The sequence below is a fragment of the Embiotoca jacksoni genome, unplaced genomic scaffold (genome assembly GCF_022577435.1).
Source record: "Embiotoca jacksoni isolate LCO1_2020_lvr unplaced genomic scaffold, fEmbJac1.0.p SCAF_7, whole genome shotgun sequence".
In the NCBI taxonomy this organism is placed as follows: Eukaryota; Metazoa; Chordata; class Actinopteri; family Embiotocidae; genus Embiotoca; species Embiotoca jacksoni.
The window spans coordinates 3,316,407-3,337,661 of NW_027185425.1; the positions used below are offsets into that span (position 1 = coordinate 3,316,407).

General features: G+C 41.5%; 1 protein-coding gene across 1 annotated transcript; it reads right to left on the minus strand.

Annotated features, from left to right (window-relative positions):
- Positions 1-4,308: 4,308 nt before the first annotated feature.
- Positions 4,309-18,075, minus strand: LOC138214623 (prolyl endopeptidase-like). The gene is made up of 15 exons (XM_069176376.1): positions 17,879-18,075; positions 15,668-15,742; positions 15,442-15,575; positions 15,163-15,293; positions 14,825-15,034; positions 14,617-14,738; positions 13,981-14,086; positions 12,691-12,882; positions 10,651-10,848; positions 9,895-9,998; positions 7,697-7,833; positions 6,875-6,969; positions 6,661-6,792; positions 5,813-5,969; positions 4,309-4,972 (listed from the first exon to the last, which is right to left on the minus strand). The coding sequence occupies exons 1-15, from the start codon at positions 17,918-17,920 to the stop codon at positions 4,678-4,680; spliced, it is 2,130 nt and encodes a 709-aa protein (XP_069032477.1). The 5' UTR covers positions 17,921-18,075; the 3' UTR covers positions 4,309-4,677.
- Positions 18,076-21,255: the final 3,180 nt, after the last annotated feature.

Consider the following 21,255-nt stretch of genomic DNA (forward strand, 5'->3'; position numbering starts at 1 on the left):
GGTTAATGCCCTGTATCCGCTCACAATAAAATTCAACTTCTGGTTACCTCTCCTAGCCGACTTCTGCGGTTCACGCTTCTCTCTTACACTCTCTCTCACTCTCTCGGCACTGCCGTGCAAACTTATTAAGTCTCTCTCTCCGGGACTGAGGTTATATTACTTACTGCTTTATCACACAACGCCCACATTTAGACCAGCACTGAGCGGATGGGAAATGATTGTAAATGCAAATTTAACTTTGCGTGGGATTGCTGTGGGCAACCGTGTGGGTGTGCGGAAGTGAGCGTGCTGGTATTCGCTCCTGTGCCTGCTCACAAGGGTCACATGTATATGATACCGTGTGTGTGTGTGTGTGCATGTTACTCGTGTGCGAACGTACTGCGAGTGTGCTGAAAGTTCATGGGCATACATTTGAGAATAAGATCTTTTTATTTATCTCATAAAGTTGCAGCTCCAATCCATACCTTTTTTTTTTGTTTTTATATATTACAGTCTTATTGGAGTTGAGGATTGGAGTTTGAGACTTAATGAGTTTCAGCTCTGAGCCTTCGCCGAGCTTTCTAAACCTCCTACGCAACCAAAACGTCACCTCTTTCGCATGCTGCTCAGCTGACTCGTGCAAAGTAGCATTTGAACTCCTGCTGCAGTAACACAGGATTTAGAGAGTTCATTATTGAAGGCTTATCCTAGATTTCTATCTCGTATTGAAGATGTCTTGCTCATCAAGATTGTGTGTATAAAACCGAATCACGCAGAATGGAACTGGGTTTTTTTTTTTTGTGGATGGATGAATGCACAATTAAAGAAAAACATGAATTTTTTTTTGAAGTAATTAAGACAGTATTTCGTCCAAAATATGACCAAAAAAAAGTCACAAAAAGCCGTACTATCACAGCTACTATCTTGCAGTGGTTAGCGCTGATGCCTCTCACGAAGAAGGTCGATGGTTCGGTTCCAGCTGGAGATGTGCCTGTCCGATTCAACGAACGACATACAACGGTATGCCGTATAAAAACACACAAAAAAAGTAAAATCCAAATCTTGGAAGAAAAAAAAAAAAGTCTTACCCAAATGGGTGGGATGGTCATTGATTCGATTCCAGCTTGACACACGCGTTGTATTTATAATAAATGCTATTAGTTTGAGTGCGATGTCTTACTGAGCAAACAACATATCCCACAGTAACTGTCGTCGGTGGCGGGGGGGGGAGGGGGGTTCGTGAGTCTGTGTTTCGTCAGGCTCCTCACGGTTCGGGAGTAAATCTTCAATCAGATTTGGCTGTTTATTCACTGCAACTCAGACTGGGAAAGGGAGTCGGGAAGGGATTCGTCCGAGACACTGATGGAAATTGTGTTTCAAAATGCAAAATTGATTGCACTGCCTGAAAGCCCTCGCGCCAAACTCGAGGCACGCACAGGGCCTCGACATAACTTAGTAGCGAAGTGAAGTGGTGTTTCTTTGATGCTGGTAGACGTCACTTGTTCAACAAGTAGCAGGTTTCCTTTTCAGGATTAAACTTCACGAGAAATATTGAACACTACGGGAAGAATAAAACCTCAAGTGATGAAACCTTCAGACGACGTCACGATCCGGTATGACCGGCAAAGTTTGTAAGGCACCCGCCGGTCCACTAGAGGGCAGCACGTCGGCGTCAAAGCTTCGCCCGGCCGGGGTGTCAGAAAGTCACGCGGTGTAGAAAAAGAAACCCGAAGGAAAAGTACGCGTTCAGGGTCAGGCCAAAATATGGCACGGTTAGCACTTGAACTTTGGCCTCCTGAGCAAAAGTTCGCAGCGGTCACAACAACAACAACAAAAAAGCCTCACGAAGACGCGCTGCCCTCTAGTGGGCTGGCTAGCCGTCATAGCGGCTTAACTTGGACTTGAATTGCTTTAATAGTCACTGATCGAAGAAAATTGCGAAATACAATAATTGTCGCTTGCGTCCCTGTACACTTAGCCCGAAGCGTCAAAGCAGCTTTTGCTGACATTTTAACGCGCTTATCTCAAAACGATATACCCTCATAACAAAAGAAACTTTTGCAAATGGAAATCGCAGAACTTGTTTTTTTGGAGAAAAAAAAGAGCGAAGAACAGTAAGAGGAAGAAATGCCAGAGATGTTGAGGAAGAGGCGCGCGGGCGAGTAGACGACACCTCTGTAAAGACATTAGTGATTCCCAGCTGTGGTGCTGAGAGCCCCTCTCCCCCTTCTCGTCCTCCCGTCCATCCCTCACTCCCTCCGCTGTGTGTGAAGATTAAAGCGAGCGGCATAAAGGGGTGAGAGCGGTCCACCTCTAAGCCAGTGTGAAGGGGAAACTTCCCCCAGCACAAAAGTTCTCGCTCTCCCGCTCTTTGCAGAAGCGTGCCGCAGCTCAAATCGGCTTTGGGAAATTAATCCCTGCATTATGGAGGGGAGTTTAAAGTAAACAAACGGAGGACGGGACGGGGGACCTGCGAGTGTGTGAGAACCGGGACGCTTTTGAGGCAGCGAAGCATTTGTAGGTAAAAAAAAAAGACAAAAAAAGCTTGTGTTTCTCCAGAGGAATAGAGCTGTGAAGGGCTGCGCGTGAACGCGTGTACCGAGAGGAGGAGGAGGAGGAGGACGAGCAGGAGGAGGAGGAGGAGGAAGAGGGAGCTGAAGAGGCGACGGCGTCTGGGTGAATGAAGGAAATGAAGCAGCAAAAAAAAAAAAAGGCCGCCCGATCCTCTGGGACACTCCTGGGAGAAGAGCTTCGCAGCCTCTTCGCTGCCTGATCTTAAACCCCCTCTCTCTGTCTCTCACATGTCCAGCTTATTACTGCCTTTGTCTTTCCTGGCTTCATTCAACCACTTTGCCCCCCCCCCCCCCCCCCCCCTGTGGCAAAGAGCCATTGTCTGCAAATCCTCCTCCTGCAGCCTCCTCCGCTCTCCTCTCTTCCTTTTCCCATCCTATCTCTCCGCTGAGAGGTACTTAGATAAGGCCCGGGGTTCAGTCTGACGAAATCAGAACTTCCCACTGAGCTGAGATTAAACTCTGAGTGACCGGACGGACAAACTTCGCTCGCTTTTTCCGCGCTCGTGCTGGAAGACTTAAAGGCTGCCGGAGAGTTTCCCCATCTCTCTCTTTTTTTTTTTGACAGTTTAAACACCCGTCTGTCTGACTGCCTCCCGAGATTCTCCATAAGTGCACTTTAAGTCTCTCTCCGCTTTCCTGCTTGTTACCTACTCGCCGTCTCGCCATACATCTGCCGTCTATCATCGCCGTCCATTTATCGACTTTTTTCTGCCCATAAAGATCTCCACACATCTTTATCTCTGCCTTGCCCCCTCCCCACCCCCCCAAGTTCATCCTCTTTACATAAGTCCACGTTTTAGCGTGCTCTAGTTTGATACAGATGTATTCTGCTTGATTCCTCCCCCCCCCCACAACCAGACAGATAAATCAAAAGGATTTAGCAGGATTTAATACTGTTGTTTGTGTTTTTGTTTGTTTTTAACAGCCCAATCCCTTTCTTTGAATAAGCCAAGCAGAGAGTCGCTGAACTGGCGCCTAACGTTTGACCCCCCCAAGGTAGAGAGTTGATCCTGCATGGGGAGTTTTTGCGGTCCCATACTGCCCCTCAGTGGTACACGTGAGAACTGCAGAATAAAGTAATGACCAGTGAAAAGCAGGACATTACAATTTACTCATCCACATACACTTTCCAGGCACATTTAGCATATTATTTCCATATTTCGATTTTATGCTGTTTCCTCTCCTTTGCATTATATTACATCGAGGAAAGTGATGTTAGTTTCAGCCCTGCTGATTTATTTCACAGCTACAATTAACATTTACTCTGCAACTGAACATTTTAGATATCTAATCATCTCATAAGCTACTAACTGAAGAGTTTGAGGCCGTTTTAAGTAGAGTACTTTTGCTTTTGATGCTTTTTTTTTTTTTTAACCGCAATTTTAATTTAGCATTTTATTCATTTATTATATACTTAACAATGGAGGAATGACAGTGAATGGGGGAGATGGAGAACGATAAGCAAATGAAGTTCCAGGCTTTATTCAAGCAGGGGAAATTGCAGTCGGCACCCTTAGGCAACTATGACACCCCTGCTATCATTTTGGATAGTACTTTGGTGCTTTTATTAGGAAGGCTTTGAATGTCACTATCAATAGACTATATCAACTTATGTGATGCTACTTTGACTCAACCTATACATACTTTTGAACACTTCTTTCATCACCATCACTGAACAATTCATATCTAATTTGGTCTAATTCAGGAATAATATTTGGATTTGGGACACTATTGATTATAATCCAGGAGACAGAAGTCATAGTGCAAGTAGAGATTTTATTTGATCTTAATTCAATTACAAACTTGCAGTATGCATTAAATCTTCTCTTATCCGAATCATTTTGTACCATACCATTCAAATGGTTAAAATAAGCCAGAGTTAAAAGAGCACAATGAGTTTCTGACATTTTTACCACACTTATAATTTGCTGTACGCCGTTCCTTTGTCTTTCTTTAACCGTTTACTTTAGTTGTGCATTGACCGGACGTATTCTGTTTTTAATAGATGGTTTTTACATGTATGCTTCCTCAACAATAAAAAAAAGATTAAAAAAATGAAATTCATCCCTTAAACAGCCTCCCTCACTGTGTTTATCCTGCACCTGCCTTTCCCATCATGCTCTCCTCACTCCTTCCAACGAAGCCCAAGTGTCTCGGCGATAAAAGAAAAGATGTGCGTGTCCTCCAAGATGGCCTTGGCGGTAGGTTTCCCTGCACCGTGCCCGCTGCGGGTGTCCACCCGGACCATCAGGGGCTGACGCTGCCCGGGGCTGCCGCCGACCCCGTACTGCAAGGCAGCGCAGTACTTCAGGGTGTGCAGAGGCACCACGCGATCGTCGTGATCTGCTGTCAGGAGCAGGACGGCGGGGAAGGGGGGTCCAGAGTAAGGTGGCTGAGGCAGATTGTGGAGAGGAGAATACCTGGCAGAGAGGGTGACAAAGACCAGGTGGAAGGAAAAATGTGAGAAAACTCTCCTGTCAGAGAGAATATGAAAGTGATTCATGCACCTCAAAGTGTTATTTAATTGCTCTGCTCTGCTGTGATTTGATCTTTTCCGCTATATAAAGCTGAAAAGAGACCGTGAGATGACTGAAAATAAGATACAAGATATAATATACACCAACAGGCAAACATAGTTCAGTCTTAAAAGTCAGGTAGAAGAAGATACCGAGTGACTGAATAAAGACAAAGGACACGACAACTATGAATAAAGATATATCGCTTGTCAATGTCTGAAAATGCAGCAGGAAGACAAATGTTGATGTGCGATTTTTGCCAAAACAGAAATCCTTTAAAAAACAAAAACAGTTTGTGTTGAGAATCTGTCGTGCAGTCGGAGGAGAGGATGAAAAAAAACAAAAAACACATTTGGATGAGACGGTGACTTGACACACGTCGGCTACGAGGACTATAAAAGTTTGTTGGTGCTCTGCAGTGAATTCAATTTATGAAAACCTGGTTCTCATTTAGGACACAAATGTATTTGCAGTATTTTACTGCTTGCTTGCTATTTGCTATTATGGCCCTGATTCTAGTTGTAAAAATGTCTAATTTACAGTGAGAAGGACAGGAAGTGAATTAATTATAGGATAAATTATTAGCGACTTAAAAAAAAAAATCACACACTTGGATAATCCAACTGACCAGGATGGTCTGATCGGTCATGATTGTGAAAACGTACAAATATGAGAGTGTACAGTGCATTATGGTTCGTGCAAAGATATTTTTTTAGTTATTAGTTGTGTGAGTGTTTTTCATACTTGATGAGCCACTTGAACTGCTCCGGGTCGTCAGAACAGCCGTAGTCGGTGGTCCAAGCGTGGCCGATGGTGAATTTGTGGAACTTCAGCATATCCATCACGCCGACTTCTGCCACAGCGCAGCCGAACAGGTCTGGACGCTGGTTTGTGCAGGCCGCTGTGTGTGTGTGTGTGTGTGTGTGTGTGTGTGTGTGTATATATTCTGAATTAGTGTCACAGATACCATTTGCTTACAAACACACATTTACTTCATACTGGAGGATGCAATCACTCCTAAATGGCCACTTTCGCACCAGGGAAGCAGGCATTAGCCGGGTGTGTGCAATGCCATATGGCAGCCAGCCTTTGGTAAATGATGTGACTAAGCACTGTTTAATGTGCTGTTTAATAGCTAAATGAATTGAAGCTAAGCAGCACACCACTGTTAGATGAATTTGACATTAGCAATTATGCCAAAAATGTACTGTGGAGAATACGAAGGCTTGCGATCTACGGACCAGCAGACTGTTTTCGCCTTTAGTAAAAATGCAATCCATGGAGAAGTACAGTAGATGAGGGTTATTGTTAGAGGCCTCATGGGATAAATCACACAGAAGTGGGAGCTGATCTGTTAAAATTGTGGAGGAAGTTGATGTTAAGTTCAATTTCAGCTATAAAAGTAAAGAGAAAGGTTCCCACAGCTTTAAAACTTCCAAATGATGAGAGGAAATGGACTGCGGCTTAATAGTTTCCTGGGTATACTTTTAAAACCCCTTTTTTTTTTTAATTCCTCTGGCTTCGTCGCTAACTTTCCCACCAAATACATAAACACATAATGCACAGACAGACACGGTCGACCCCGTACTTACCCACTAGCAGCCCTCCGTTAGACGCTCCGTTGATGGCGATGCGGCTGGCTGTGGTGTACTTCTCCTGGATCAGGTACTCCGCTGCACACTGGAAGTCGTCCAAGCAGCTCTGTTTGTTCCCTAAAGTGCCCGCTGCACCCACAACATAAACCAGAAGTCATGTCAGTGCTGAAATACAGCCCAGAAAAGATACGACTCGGCGTCATGGTTGTACCTTTGTGCCAGGTGAGGCCGTACTCTCCGCCCCCTCTGATGTTGGCCACAGCCAGGATCCCTCCCAGGTGCCTCACGTACAGCAGGTAGGCAACACTGACCACGTACAAAAAAAAAAAAAAGGCAATAAGACAAATGTAAGCCGACACCAGTGAGGTGCATCATATTTAAAAACTGAAGACGCATTAGTAGCAGTAAAAAATTTAAAAATTTAAAAATTTAAAAAATTTTAAAAAAAAAATTAAAAATCGAGATACTGGCAACCGTTTTGTGCTAAGATTGCTTTTCAGTCAGGACCACATTGTCATTATAGCAGGTTCTTTTTTTTTTTAGCGGGCACTGACGACACATACAGTGTTTGTGCAGAGCTGCTGATGCATGTATTTACACCGTGGCATTTACAGAGAAATCAGACACAGAGTGAACCCTGTTATTTTTTTTATCCCTTTTATGAACCTGCTGCTTGTTTTCAACAGTGGCAGCAACAAGCAATCAGCTAATGCTCATGTGCGTCCCCGCAGCTGTATAACCTTAATGGTGAGTGTAATACACTGCAGGGGTATCTTTATATTTGTTGCATTTTAAACGCAGCACTTTACAAAAATTGGGGCTTTAAGATTTACAGACAAATTATCAATGATTGAATCATGAATCATTGAGTTTGACAGCAGTACGTTGCTTTTTGTAGCACCCACATTATACTGTAGTTTTTTTTTTATAAATGATTGGTATATCCTCACTGTTCTGAACTTCACAATCTGGGGCCTACAGATGTACATCGGAGAAGCAGTTAAGAGATTTAGTGGCGAGCAGATGTACTCACTTGTAGTACGGTTGTATGGCGTTCTCAAAGCCTCCATATCCATAAAGGAAAACTGGATGAGTCCCGTCTGTCTGAAGGCCCTTGGCGTGAACCAAGAACATGGGGATCTTGGTTCCATCTTTACTGGGATAGAAAACCTGCGTGTTCAGACAGAAACGGTTCTCATTTGAATATTTTTAAAAGTGTGAGCCGTTCACACACTTCACTTCCTCAAATGTGGTGAATAGGGTTCTGGTAAATCTGCATCATGATATGAATATGCAAACAGTAGAGGTGATAATAGAACAGGAACATGATTAAAGTGGAAGCTGTAAGAAAGTAGCAATTCAAAGGAAAGAGTAAAACTGTTGTTTCCTCCAAAAGTGTGTTAGCAGTCTTTTGAAATGCTGCTTTTAGGCATTTTAATTTGAGAACCAAACACAACACCGGGACAGAAACAGAGGTTTTTTTAGCTTTTATTTCACACCAAACATGTTGTTTTGTACAAAGAGCCATTTTAATGTTTGGTTCCCTTCTTGCTGGCATGAAACGTGCAATCCATATGTAAGACTATATGTTTAGCATCGTTTATTCCAGGTCTTTAAAGCAGTTGCTTTCGGTGTGTGTTTGTTACTCTGTCTTCAACCTCTTTGTCAGCAGGTAAAATGCATCATCGGTAGGGTTTAAAACTGGTGACTGACTTCGCCTGTGTCAGACCAGTTTTCGTCATTAATAAAAGCTTTGGTTTCATGAGAAGTGTGTTAGAGGTCACTGTCTTGTTGTTTGATGAAGGTACAATCAATGAGAGGAACTGCTTCGTACGAAGTCATCCAAAACGTGTCCGTTCACCTACAAATTCATCCAGCTGCTGCCATCATGTGTTCCATTATCCATTGAGAGAAGTGAGTTCCAGGAGCAGCCGTACCGTACACACCCAGGGCATGACGCCGTTTCACTGATGAAGTGGGATAGTTTGGATCATGGGCACCTTCTGGTTTTCCTTCATACTTTTGGATTTCTATCTTTTAACTAAAAGTTCATTTTTGTCTCGGCTGTCCTGAAAACCTTTCTCCAGAACTTCTTGTCTCGTATTTTGTATTAATCAGTTCCAATCTAGTCTTTTATAATTTTGCCGCTAATAATCAAAGACTGTATATAAAAATGGGTGTAGTCTGTGGCTCTGGAAAGTAAAGCTAATGCTGAAGTTCTTTAAAGTGCAACACTACCGAGGGCCACTAGGGGCAGCAATTTATTTTACGACATGTTATTGTGGTGTCATGAACTAAATTCACTCTGACCAGTGTTTTATTGGTGCTTCTGAAAATTATTCCATATGTAAGAGATATCAGGCCTTAAAGAGAGGTATATTTGGGGGGAGAGGCAGAAAAACAAGATGGCGACAGCATAAATGTCAGACCCGCGGCTTCAAAGCGGTGGTTTGCCGCACGCCAGTAAGAGCTCAGCATCTTGCTGTGTAGCTTGTTTAATTCTTCCATCAAATTCTTCTACAAACTGTGGACTGTGCTCCTTTCACCCCTGCGCTTTCTAGGCAGACAAGCGACGTGTCTGACCGTTGTTTTGTTCTTCTTCGCAGCTCTAAAGATTTTTCTGTCATCAGCTGCAGTTGTTTTGTGTGGGCGACCCGTCCCAAGTTTATTTTGAAGTCCACCAGTTGTCTCTTTTTCTTTTTTCTTCAGAGCTTTCCACACTGCCGTGCTTGTTATATTCATTTCATGTGTTATGGTTGTCAATTACTTTTTTTTGTTTTCTCCTTTTACATTTTACACAAAAGCTGTTTTTCTGTCACTGCTACTTCTCTGGTCTTTATGTTGGCGTTTGCCTTCTGGCTCCAACAGATGCAAAGACGGACTGAAGTGAAGGCTACACACCCACTTCCCTCTTATGTGTGAGCAAATCTCAGCAAGAAAACACACGGGCAGTTAGTTACACGTGTCAGTCAGTCGTTTACTAACTTTTGTAGATTTGGAAAAAAAAAAAGGGGGCTTTAACATGAAATGGCTTTTCGTGTAAAATGACAAAATGCGTGTGCATGTAAATAGCGTGAAATAAAAGCTAAAAGTTCTCAAATTCAAATGCCTGATGTGGCAGCCTCACACTTCTCTTTTCTTTTATCGTGCTTATGGAGGGCACTGTGAACTGTGGTCCACAGAAACTGAGGAGACAAAACAGAAAACAGAAAACACAAACACCGACATTACCTGGCTGGTCTGATAGTCCTCCTGCTGGATGCCTTTTACCTCCACCTCCCGGAAGACTCTGGGCTCTGGGTCGGACTCACTCAGGTCACAGTAGTAAATGATACCTGGTAACCACAGAGCAGAGGCCACACAGGTTGGAGGTCACTGTGTGTGTAAAACTACTTGCATGATGATAACGGATTGTTCATATTTTGAAAATCGGATGACACAACACAGGCTAAATTTCAAGTTACATAACTAGAAACTACTGTAATTTGGGCTATTTTTTTTTTTTTGCAGTATTTGATCTTTTTTTAACCTATCGTGCTACTCCTTTACTCACATTCAATAACGTGTGGTTTAAAGTATGTACAAATGTACATTATAATATTATTGTTTAATATTAGAGAGAAATGAGTAATCAATTGACTGATTAGTTGGATAACAGAATATATCTCAAAAACGTAATCAAAAATGACCAAACTTCACTGGCTCCAGCTTCTTAAATTTGAGGATTTACTGCTATTCTTTATCATGTAAAAGAGTAAACTTATTTAGGCTTTGTGCTTTTGGACAAACCAAAAATATGAAGACAATGCCTTTGGTCATTTTTTTACTAATTTGTGACATTTAACATGAAAAAAAAAATGCTGATAAAAGAATACTTCGGGGGAAAATCAATAAGTAACTATTTTCACATGGGATTGGTCGATTTATTTACAGCATTAATTTTACCAATGAGACAACTAAATATATAATAACTGTAATCAGAATTACCTGGTGTGGTGAAGGAGGTGAACTTGTAGAAGAAGTCGGAGTGTTTCTTCTTGCAGCTGACTCCGGCCACCGTGCCGACGTCCAGCGGCAGGTCCCTGACCAGCCGGCCGGTGGACAACTCAAACACCTGCAGGATGTCCTTCACGTCGTGCACATAGTTGACCAGCAGGTGGTGCTGGTTCACACAGGAGACAAAGCCTGCAGAGGGAGAAAAGAGGAAGTCACGGAAAGTGGACATGTAGTTTTGGTGAAAAACACTCGTTTCCAAGAGCGACTGTGTCCTTGTGTTTGTTTTTCTTTTAAAGTCATACAGATATCAACTTCCTCTTGGCTCGTTCTCAACATTTATCTTCAAAATAAGGAGTCATCTCGTGATCCTGGAGCCAAATATAATTGCTATTGATTGAACATGAATGTAATAATTAGTTTATTAGTTATGTTATTAGAAGTATTACTGTAGAGGCGAAGTAGAGATTTGATGCAGGGATAAACAATGACTCCTTTTACAGTGACCTGGTGAAGTATCATCAACAGGCTGCAGAGGGCAGTGGAAGAGAGGCAGTTTTTTTTTCTCCAGGTACTGTTTTTTACATGCAGAAACCATAATTCCATATATGCCATTTATGTCTTGAAAATAAGTACGTGTCAATAGAAGGACGTTACTGAGTAAAACCAATGACTTTATTATTTTACTTCAATGATGTTACTCAACAGTCCGACGAGCCGCACGCACACCACAATTAGGCACCACTTGGGAGTTACTATTGACAACCGACCTATAACATAGCAGCAAGACAGCGTTATTACAGACAGGATAGTTCACTCTTATTGGCTTAGAAACGTCCGGCAGCACAGTCAATGTACTAAATGCTAAAATGTTGTATTGTTGATCAAAATGGAGAAACAAGAAAGATTTTTTTCCCTAAAAGAAATAGAATAAGATGATCCTATCGGATGAAAGTATGATTCCCCACTGTGAGCATACATTATGCATTCCATGACTGCATGAAACCATGGCAACACGGGTGTGTGTTATTGCTTTACTGACATTGAACATGATAAGATTCAGCAAGCAGAGAACTGATTTAGAAAATATGTTAAAAACAAGCGTGCCAATAGTATCAGTAGACACTAGCTGCCTCAAATTTTGAAACTGAAGAAAACAAAAGATGAATAACTTGCACTATAAAAATAAGTGCCAGTGATATAATAATTTTGTATCACATTAACTTAAGTCTTTTTTTTAACACATAAGCAGTATATTAACATGTACTTAATGTTAATAACACACTAATGTAATTGTATACATTTCAAGTGCGTATTAGTGAATTTTAACTTTAACCCATCCTGACCTATGCTGATCACTTATGGTGTGTTATAAACATGTCTCAAACGGTAGACAGACGTATAGCGCTTAAAAGATTTTCCAAGTCATTGAAATGATTTTTCTTAATACACTGAATTCTTTTTTTCATGAAAATATTTGTTTGTCTATAAATATGTTCTGACATGCCGACGTGAGCTGTGTGCGCATGCACGCACTTCTCAGAGGAAACGTGGACATTCACAGATGTTGTATTTCACTCATCTCTAGGTACAGTTACGATCATTCGAATGACTCACGATGTAAAAAAAAAAAAAAGTTAAGGCAAAGTGCTTATGGACCAAGTTTCACTTTTTGAGAAGAGTTCCCTTTGACGAAGGTTTTCAACCACGGACAGAAGAACTTCCTAGTTATTGTGGTCGCGCTGTCATCGACACATTAAGCGAGAGAGATTCAGAGAAAAAACCTTTGGCAACATTTTAAGGGCTGAATTGTGGAACTGCAGTTCTATTTGTGCGACCTTTTACGCATTTCTGAACCTTTGTGGAGTTTTTCCCGCATGTTCCAACACGAAGCCACAGCTTGCCGACGAAAGTCTGTTTTTCAAATTCTGTGTGAACTCTTGAGAACATTTGTGCTATGGAGAAGTGATACCACATCAGTGGACACAGCTGACCTAAACTGTATATACAATTGAAATTTCCACTGAGTCTCACCTAGGACGTCTTTTTCGTGCTGCTGTATGATGGTAGTCCAGTGCTGCCGGTCTGGTTTCTGGATGTCGATGTTGATGAGACAGTATCGGGGAGCATCCAAGTTGGAGCGGAAAGTGAACACAGTTCCTTCATTGGTGACATAAGAGTACTGGGCATCGAAGTTGTCCACCAGTTTGACCCATGGCAGCAGGCCTGGAGGAGAAGATCAATAAAATCCCCAAAAAAGACAAATTGTGCTCATTTTCATCATCAGGAGTTGCAGTTAATTCATTCGGAAACATGGACAGCTGAGTTATGTTGGCTGTGGAAAAACAGTCGGAAGTCTTTGCAACAGCCTTTCACTGGAAAGTGTCAAAACACCGGCGGGTGGATTTTTTTTTTTTCTTCACAAAACAGACCACACATTATGAAATATCAACATTTGCTGGAGTCGAGTCAATGGCATCTACAGCTACTTTCACAACCTCCTGCGGACCACAGGGATTATGTGCTACATGTATATGTCACAATGACTCCATGTTCGATATGAACAATGACACACACGTCTACTATTTTTCATGCGCCGCGTAGGTTGACAATATTGGAAATAGATATAAAACAGTCAAAACAATACTCGAACAGGTCACTTTGTTTCACGGCTGCAGCTCTTGTGGTATTCTCACAATGCAGTTATCATTTCGTTATTTTACAGCCAACTTACTACGGCTTCACAAATTTGCTATATTCCTAAATCTCTTTGAGTTGAGAAATGCTGGTCGGACAAGAGAAACCACAGTGAGGCATCATGTTGCATTCTGAGAAGTTGGAATGAGCATTTGCTGGTTTTCAACTATTTCATAAACTAAATGATTAATGAAATTTATCAGAAAAAATGGGCAGACTGATGCAATAAACAGTCACTGCCTTATATAAGAGTATCCTTTAACAAAAACCTAATATTCAGGTAATGATTTTTCTACAGCTTTTTTTTTTTTTAATCTTCACTTTAAATATTTTATTTACGTTTTATATTTTAGTCTTTCTTTGCACACTGACATATATGCTATCATCCACCAAAAAAGATGGTCAGACTAGAGCCGTTCATGGTAGCTCGCTGTCATGTGTGAAAAGGGTGAATGAGAGGCACATTTTTGCACGATATACAACATCTGTTTAAAATCTAAGTAAATCTAAGTACAAATGCGGAACAATGTAAACCAGACCTAATGTCTCATTTGGAAACTGTGATTCTACTTTTACGGAAAATGCATGAATCAGTGTTGTGGCGCCGGTTCACACAGTGATACAGACCCTTGATGCCGCTGGGAAGCTCCTGGAGGTCACAGTACCACAGCTGGTTGACGGGCTCACAGCCCTCAGTGATGGACAAAACAGCGTATCTGCCATCATCGGATATCTGGCAAGAGGATGGAATAAAACAAATGGGTAAGAAAGACAAGAGAGAAAACGACGTCGGCTTTATTATAACAAGTTTAAACTCACTTAAAGCTCCTACAGAAATGAGGCACTCATCCTAAAAATAACAAAAACACACAGCCAGTTTGCACGCATGCATGCAGGTGATGCAACGCGCATTCCTGCTGATAGTTTCACAGATGCAGTAACGCTCTGAGCAAAAAACAGTGAAGAAGAAAACTACGAAGCAACGAAACACGGATGTAAAAACGTGCAGGCTTCAAAGGGAAGGAGATCCTAAAGATCATAACGTTCCACACACAACGAGTGGTGAGAGGGTGAGAAACCCTGAATGCGAACACCACTTCTGTCGACAAGAAAACTTTCAACAAATGATTTCCTAGTGCTGGTATAAAAGTGCACACACAGCAGGATTTCAGAAAAAAAGATTCTCCTTTCTTGACACGTGACTCTGTACAGAACTCTTAAATCAAGCTGAAATGAAGCTTCACTTGAACTCAACGGACTTACGGTTACTGAGCTGTGCCACTTGGGGTGTTCGGGGAACTCGGCAACCAGGACGTCTTCCGACTGTTCGGTGCCGATAACGTGGTAGTAGAGCTTCTGGTTGATGTTGCTGGTGGTCTCGGTGCCTTCAGTGAAATACACAGGAGTTAAATACGTTCGAAGAAGCGTCGCGGCTTTGACGCAGCTTGTGTTCGCGACGTCTCTTGCTAACCATCGGTTTTGCCTTCCTGGCGCGGGTAGCGGTTGTAGAAGACGCCCTTTGCGTCATGAGTCCAGGCCAAGCAGCTGAATTTAACCCTTTCCAGGGTATCGGGCAGGGTAGTGAGGTCATCGGCCTTCAGGAAACGCACTGTCACCCAGTCGGAGCCGCTGCTGCTCAAACCGTAGGCGAAATATTCACACTCCTCTGACAGACGCCCCACTGAAAGGAGAGAGGGACGAAGGAAAGGGGGGGGGGGGGGATGAGTTAGCGCTGCATATCTTTAACGGTATATTTATATTTGTCCGAGAAATTGTGAACAATAATGAACGATCTGCAGGTTGGCTCACTCTTCAGTGCCACGGTGCCGTCTTCAGACAGCTTATTCGGATCAAAGAACACGGTCGCGGGTGCATCCAGAGAGTCCTGCACATACAGCACATCCTGGTTCTGGAGGCCTTTGTTGTGAAAGTAGAAATACCTGGAAATAAAAACAGGAAATAAACTAGAGAATTAGCAATTGTGTTGTGACTTCAGGCCTGAATTCCAAGTGTAGCCGTTTCGAACTGAGTCTACACATAAAAAAAAAAAAAAAAAAAAAAAAAAAAAAAAAAAAAATCAGCTGGTACCTCTTTCCTCTTTTGTAAGGACAGCTGTATTTGGGATAGTCATAGAGCTCGGTGAGACGCTGGTGGAACCGAGGCCGGACAGCACACTGCTCCAGGTACGGCATAGTCAGCTTGTTCTGCTCCTCAACGAAGGCCTGAACGACACAAGGAAAAGAGACACGGGGTGAAATTGTTCCCGTTTTTGATGAAGAAACAAACTTCAACTCTGCAAGAAGTTCTCGTGTACCATCGTTTCTGCACTATCAGAATCTTCCAGCCACACATAGGGATCGCAGATCTTAGTTCCGTGGTAGTCATCCACCTGCGGCAAAGACACGCAAGTTAAACAGGAAGAGACAAGCGAACAACAACTGGGTGAAATGTTTGGCATTCAAACTTGATTTTCTTGATAAGACAGTTGTTGTTATTTCACTTTGAAGTCTTTTTTTTTTTTTTTTTTCTGTGGAACTAGAGAGCGTCTGTTCTGCTGTGGCATTAAAACAATGACCTTGATGCACCGGTGAGCAGATTGGAGATATTGCAAGTTCTATGAAGACACGCACACACACACACACACACACACACACACACATGCACGCACGCACACGCACACACACACACACGCACACACACAGAGCAAGTCCCTTGTGGGCACCTGTTTCCAGTAATCCCAAGGAGAAATAGTTCCCCAGTGGTTTTCTATTAACCTAAAAAGACATGTTAACATCTTGGTGGACTTGGATATTTAATATCATGAGTTTAAATATTAATAGACAAAAGAACTGTGACAAGTCTTGGCATAGCACTTCAAAGGGATAAGGCATGCCACGTTCGCCCGTCAGACATTGGAGCGCAGCCAGCTGGATGCATCGCCACTGACTCGAAGTGAAAGTGTCAAACTTCCGTATCAGTGGACAACATACGCCAAGGACATTTGGATGATCATCACATGAGCTCTATTATTATTCCTGAATTGTCCTGCTTGGCATCATTTAAACACAAAAAAGTGGGTTTGCACAAGTTCGTGGAGATCAACACGATGGTCACTTGTGAGACTGAATGAATTACCAAAATTAGGGAAACGAAAAACAATACATGTTTTTTTTTTTTTTTTTTAAGATATAAGCAGTTTCAAATATGCAAGATGTATTTAAACTCGTAAATTTCGTCGTTTGCCATTTCTCCTCTTTAACATTGCCGTCTCCAAAAATACATATCTGATATCAGTTTGGTACACAGCATCAGTGGATATCCTGAGTTGATGTAATGGGGATTGGTATTAGAAAAATCAAAATTGGATAAATACATGAAAAGATTGCAGCCCTGAAAAAGAAGATCACCTTTACGAAGAGAATTATTTGTCGGGATGCAGATTTGACGGTCTAAAAAGTCAGAGGCAATTTGCCCAATTCTAAACCTACATGTTTGTAAACTGTCAAACTGCAGCATGTGCCTAACTCTGTGTACACATGACCTCAAGCTACCAGTATACGGGCAAGTTTATCTTCTTCACCTCTCTTCCTCTTTGCCAGAGCAGCTCTTACCTCCTCTAATAGACATTGTAGACCTTGTGCTGTTATGCAATTGTATAGCGCGTGCAACTGCTGCACCAGGTGATGATGTATTTCTGTAATAAATGCTGCTGTATCATCAGTGAGACACGCTGCGGGATTTTGCACTGTGGCAAAAGGGCAAGTTTCATAAGACACACGGAAGGGCTGTAAAAACCATTGAGGACACTGATGTCACGTCTTGTGAATTTTAATCACTTTAAGAGGAGTTTACGTTTTCATTTGACATTGACATGACACATAAAGGTACCCAGATGAAATTTACAAAGTATAGTCAGTAATTAATAGCTGATATTGTTTATCTGTAACTAATAAACAATTAATAAAATACATTATTTTGCCCTATAGTAAATTGAAATAGTTGCATTTTGGAACCGTTTTATTTTTTTTAAGCTGAGAAAGTGAGATTGGAATTTTTCACTTTTTTTTTTTTCTAGACTAAATTATTAAATGGGGAAAATACTGTAAAGAAATGGATTTAATCATTTAAAGTAAACACGATCATTATTGCTGGCAGCGAGGCTTCAATCGGCCTATTTGTTCCACCGAACGAGCTGAATCACTCTGACTCGGCGTGAGAGGAAGGGAAAAAAAAAAAAAAAAAAATCAATGAGCCTCGTGAGTTCGGTTTCACCGGCGAGGACGTCGTTTTGTGGAGTGTCGACGCCGATAACGCAACACTTTGGCACTTTTGAACATGACACAGCATTTCACCTTGACTTTTCTCTCAAGTTTTGCTTTTCTTTCTTCAGTCGCTCGCTCCCCTTCTGACCCCTCCACCCACTCGTCTTTCTCTTCCTGGTATCGCTCGTCCGGCTTCGTGTGCCGCTGTTGCACCAGAACGGAGAGTGAAAAGCAAAAGCTCGCAGCAGGACTTTGACACTGACCTGACTCTCATCCCTCCGGGCAGCCGGGTACTTAAACGCCATGGTGAGGGTTTCCCAAAGGTTGTTCTGTTGCCGCTTCCTTGTTTTTTTCTTTGCTTCTTTTTTTTTTTTTAATGGTTCTGGCTGCAGCGTGTCGACGAATTCGACGGAGCCGTGAAAGTGAAAGTGAAAGCATTTTCTGCACACATACGCGCACGTTTATACAAACCGCGTGCGGCAGACGTCTTTTAACGCAGGAAGTGGTGTGTTGCAGGGGCGTATCGGAGAGACGGGCTCCGTCACACCTCAGGATATTCGATCTAACCAGACCTTCCAGGATTAAGTTTTGTTTTTTTGTTTTTTTTATAGCTGTGATCGAAAAACGTGATTTTTTTTTTTTTTTTTTTTTTTCAGTGCCTTTTCACAAAAGTTTTAATTTACAGATTGAAGTGATTTTTTTTTTTGGTGGTAAAATTTTGAGAATAGGCAAAATTTGCGAGAAAAGAAATGTGCACGTTTTTTTTAGTTTTTTTTTTTTACTACTACCTAGCCTAGAATAGACTCGTGTGATCATTCTGATTAAAAAAATAAATAGCCTATACTGCATATTATAGAAATATTTAAGTTATAATCTTATTGTTTATTTTTTTTTTTAACTCAAAGTTACAAAAAAGTCATAAAAGTGATGTAGCTTTACAAAACATAGTCTGTCATTGTAATGTCAAAGCTAAAGCTGTAAAAAAAAAAGGGCAAAATCCTCTAAAAAAAATAAGGGCTTTAAATTATTTTCTTTTCTTTAAATAACACATTGGTCTACTGCATGCAAACAAAGTACAGTCTGTAACTATTGGGAGTGTAAACAAAACTAACTACTAACTAACCAACCGTGATATCACCCAGTGGTTTGTGAACTGCTGTTTAAGTCATTCTCCTCTACATGGTTTTAGGCTATGCAGTATACATTACTCTATATTTGAGAAAAAGTAAGTCCACAGATGCAGAATCCATTTAAGTTAACGCCTGGAGCTACTATATATCTGTTAAAAATAAAATAAAAAAATCAGTGTACGGCAGAAAGGACAGCAAACTGCCTCTTAAGCCCACTAAATGACATAATGTGGGCCAAATGGAGGTGAACAAAAATCGAATGTGAGCATTGAACTTGAAATAAAAAGTTGCAAAAAGACATATTTGCCTACCAGACTGCCAACATGAGACTTTAAGACCCCGCAGCAAGATCAAGTGGAACCAATGATATAAACTGCAAGCTTGGGCACATCCACTGAACCATGAAGTTTGCACATCCACTGAACCATGTGTGTTAAAGCAGCACTGCTCACTCTGATTGGGTAAAGATGTACAGTATCATGCATGGTATTACAAGCCTTTTACAGTGCTCTAAACTGCAGCTAACAATTATCAGCATTACTGGTTAATCCCTCAATTATTTTTTCATGATTAATAGATTAATGTTTAGTCTATGAAATGTCAGGAAATAGTGAAAAAATTATTTCCCCCGATTGCCAAGATAATGTTTCCAGATTTCTTCTTTTATCCAACCATCAGTCTGAAATACAAATGTATGTTTAATTTACAATAATATAAAACAGCGGAAAGGCGGCAAATCATCACATTTGAACAAGCTGAAGTTTGCAGATGAAGTTTCCTGACATGAGATTACTCAAAACTTCGACTGAGATTGTGTTTTTCTTTTTACACAGAAGCATTAATCATCATCTGTTTGGTAGAGTGAGCATTGTACTTTTCCTTTTCAAATTGGCTAAAACAACCACAGGCTTACAATACCTGTTTGGCAAAACTAAACACACCAACCACAGTTTCCATGAAATTTGTTCGAGTTCTCATTAAATGAGTCTACCATGCCCTGTGAGAATTTATGTTTGTTAACTTTGGCACACAGTGTTGTACATTGCTTCATGTCATTTCATCACTTCAAAAATGTATGTATTTGGTTTGATAACGCCGCAAGAGGTTCAAGACCTGAAATACCACCTAACCACATCGAAGGAGTGGACCTGAGACGGAGAGAGAAAAGAACAAAAACAGCGTTTCAGACGTGTAATCTGTCTAATCCAAAAGCTGTGAAAACCACTGGGGAGAAAAAGGGGGAGGAAAGGAAGGTAAAAGACGGAGGACAGGGAGTTAGAAAGAGGGCTAATTTCCAACTAATTTAGCTAAGGTGATTAAGTGAGACTGGCTTGATGAGAAAACAAGCTGTTTGAAGGCCTCTGACCCCTTTGCAGTTTATTTACCATTGTTGCCATAGTCGGACATGTATATAATATATTACAGATATTACAGATACAATAAAAGCCCAGGTTTTAGAGTTTGTACGCCAAAACTCCTCCCATTGAAAATTAAGATGATTAGATTAGATTACTACTTTACTTACAAAAAATAAATACATAAAGAACAAGGAAACTAACAGACATCTTTGTCATAAAAAGCAAGACGATGCACAGTGGATGGGGAATTTTATTTGACAGTGGTTTAAAATGCTGACAGCGCTAAAAATATACTTATTATAGTTGCAACACTGACAATAACCAAATGAATGGTCAACTTGTAGTTGAATTGCTAATGTATTAAATCTTTTTGATTATTAATGACCTTCTCTACTCTAAATGCTCTAATCTATGTGCAAGGACAACTTTTAAATGTCCAATTTAGCCCAATGATGAATCCTAGCTCTTTGCGATTACCTAACAACTGTATGGCAACACGTGCTTTAATTAACAGTAAGTCTGTGGAGGATCCCTAATCTATGGGGCCGTTGGAGATGAAAGTGGACCAGGCCAAGCCACAGGCAGATGGGCTGTTATGGAAGCAGATACGTGGGGCCCTAGACACCCTGAGCCACCATTGAGCCCTTCAGCAGCCTGACTAGGCTGGCTGGGCCCCTGAGGGTTTGGCTTTGGCCTGGCCTGCATGGCGTGCTGTGCAGATGGGCTCTAATTGGCTGGAGAGAGACCCAGGTATGTTTGCCAATCCTGAAGACAGAGAGACGAGATTAGCCATGTCAGATTACAGCAGAGCAGAGTCAGACAGTGTCATCTGAGTGCAGAGCAGCTCCAGACTCACCCACTGAGATGGAGGAGAGCAGAGGAGGAGGGAGGGGCTCCACCGTTGATGTTATGGGAAGGTAAAAAGTATGATGACGACAAGAGGCGTGTAAATTAGAAGGTGAAATTTTAAACATAAATCTATTATTTTTTTTAAGCGTATAAAGCAGGAAGTGAGAGGATTGAGGAGCAAACAACCAAAATGTAAAATCAAAAGTACACACAAAGATTAATCGAAACGATAAAAGTCATAGAAATAATTAAAAACATTTCAAAAAGCAACACGCACATAAACACACATACACACAAGTGAAC

Excerpts from the sequence above, each read along its gene's own strand:
- LOC138214623 (XM_069176376.1), bottom strand. The coding sequence starts at position 17,920 with ATGGCGTTTAAGTACCCGGCTGCCCGGAGGGATGAGAGTCAG. Across the intron at positions 15,576-15,667 it reads CTGATAGTGCAGAAACGATG|GCCTTCGTTGAGGAGCAGAA; the intron begins GTACACGAGAAC and ends TGTGTCGTTCAG. Across the intron at positions 4,973-5,812 it reads CAGTTCAAGTGGCTCATCAA|GTATTCTCCTCTCCACAATC; the intron begins GTATGAAAAACA and ends CCTCTCTGCCAG.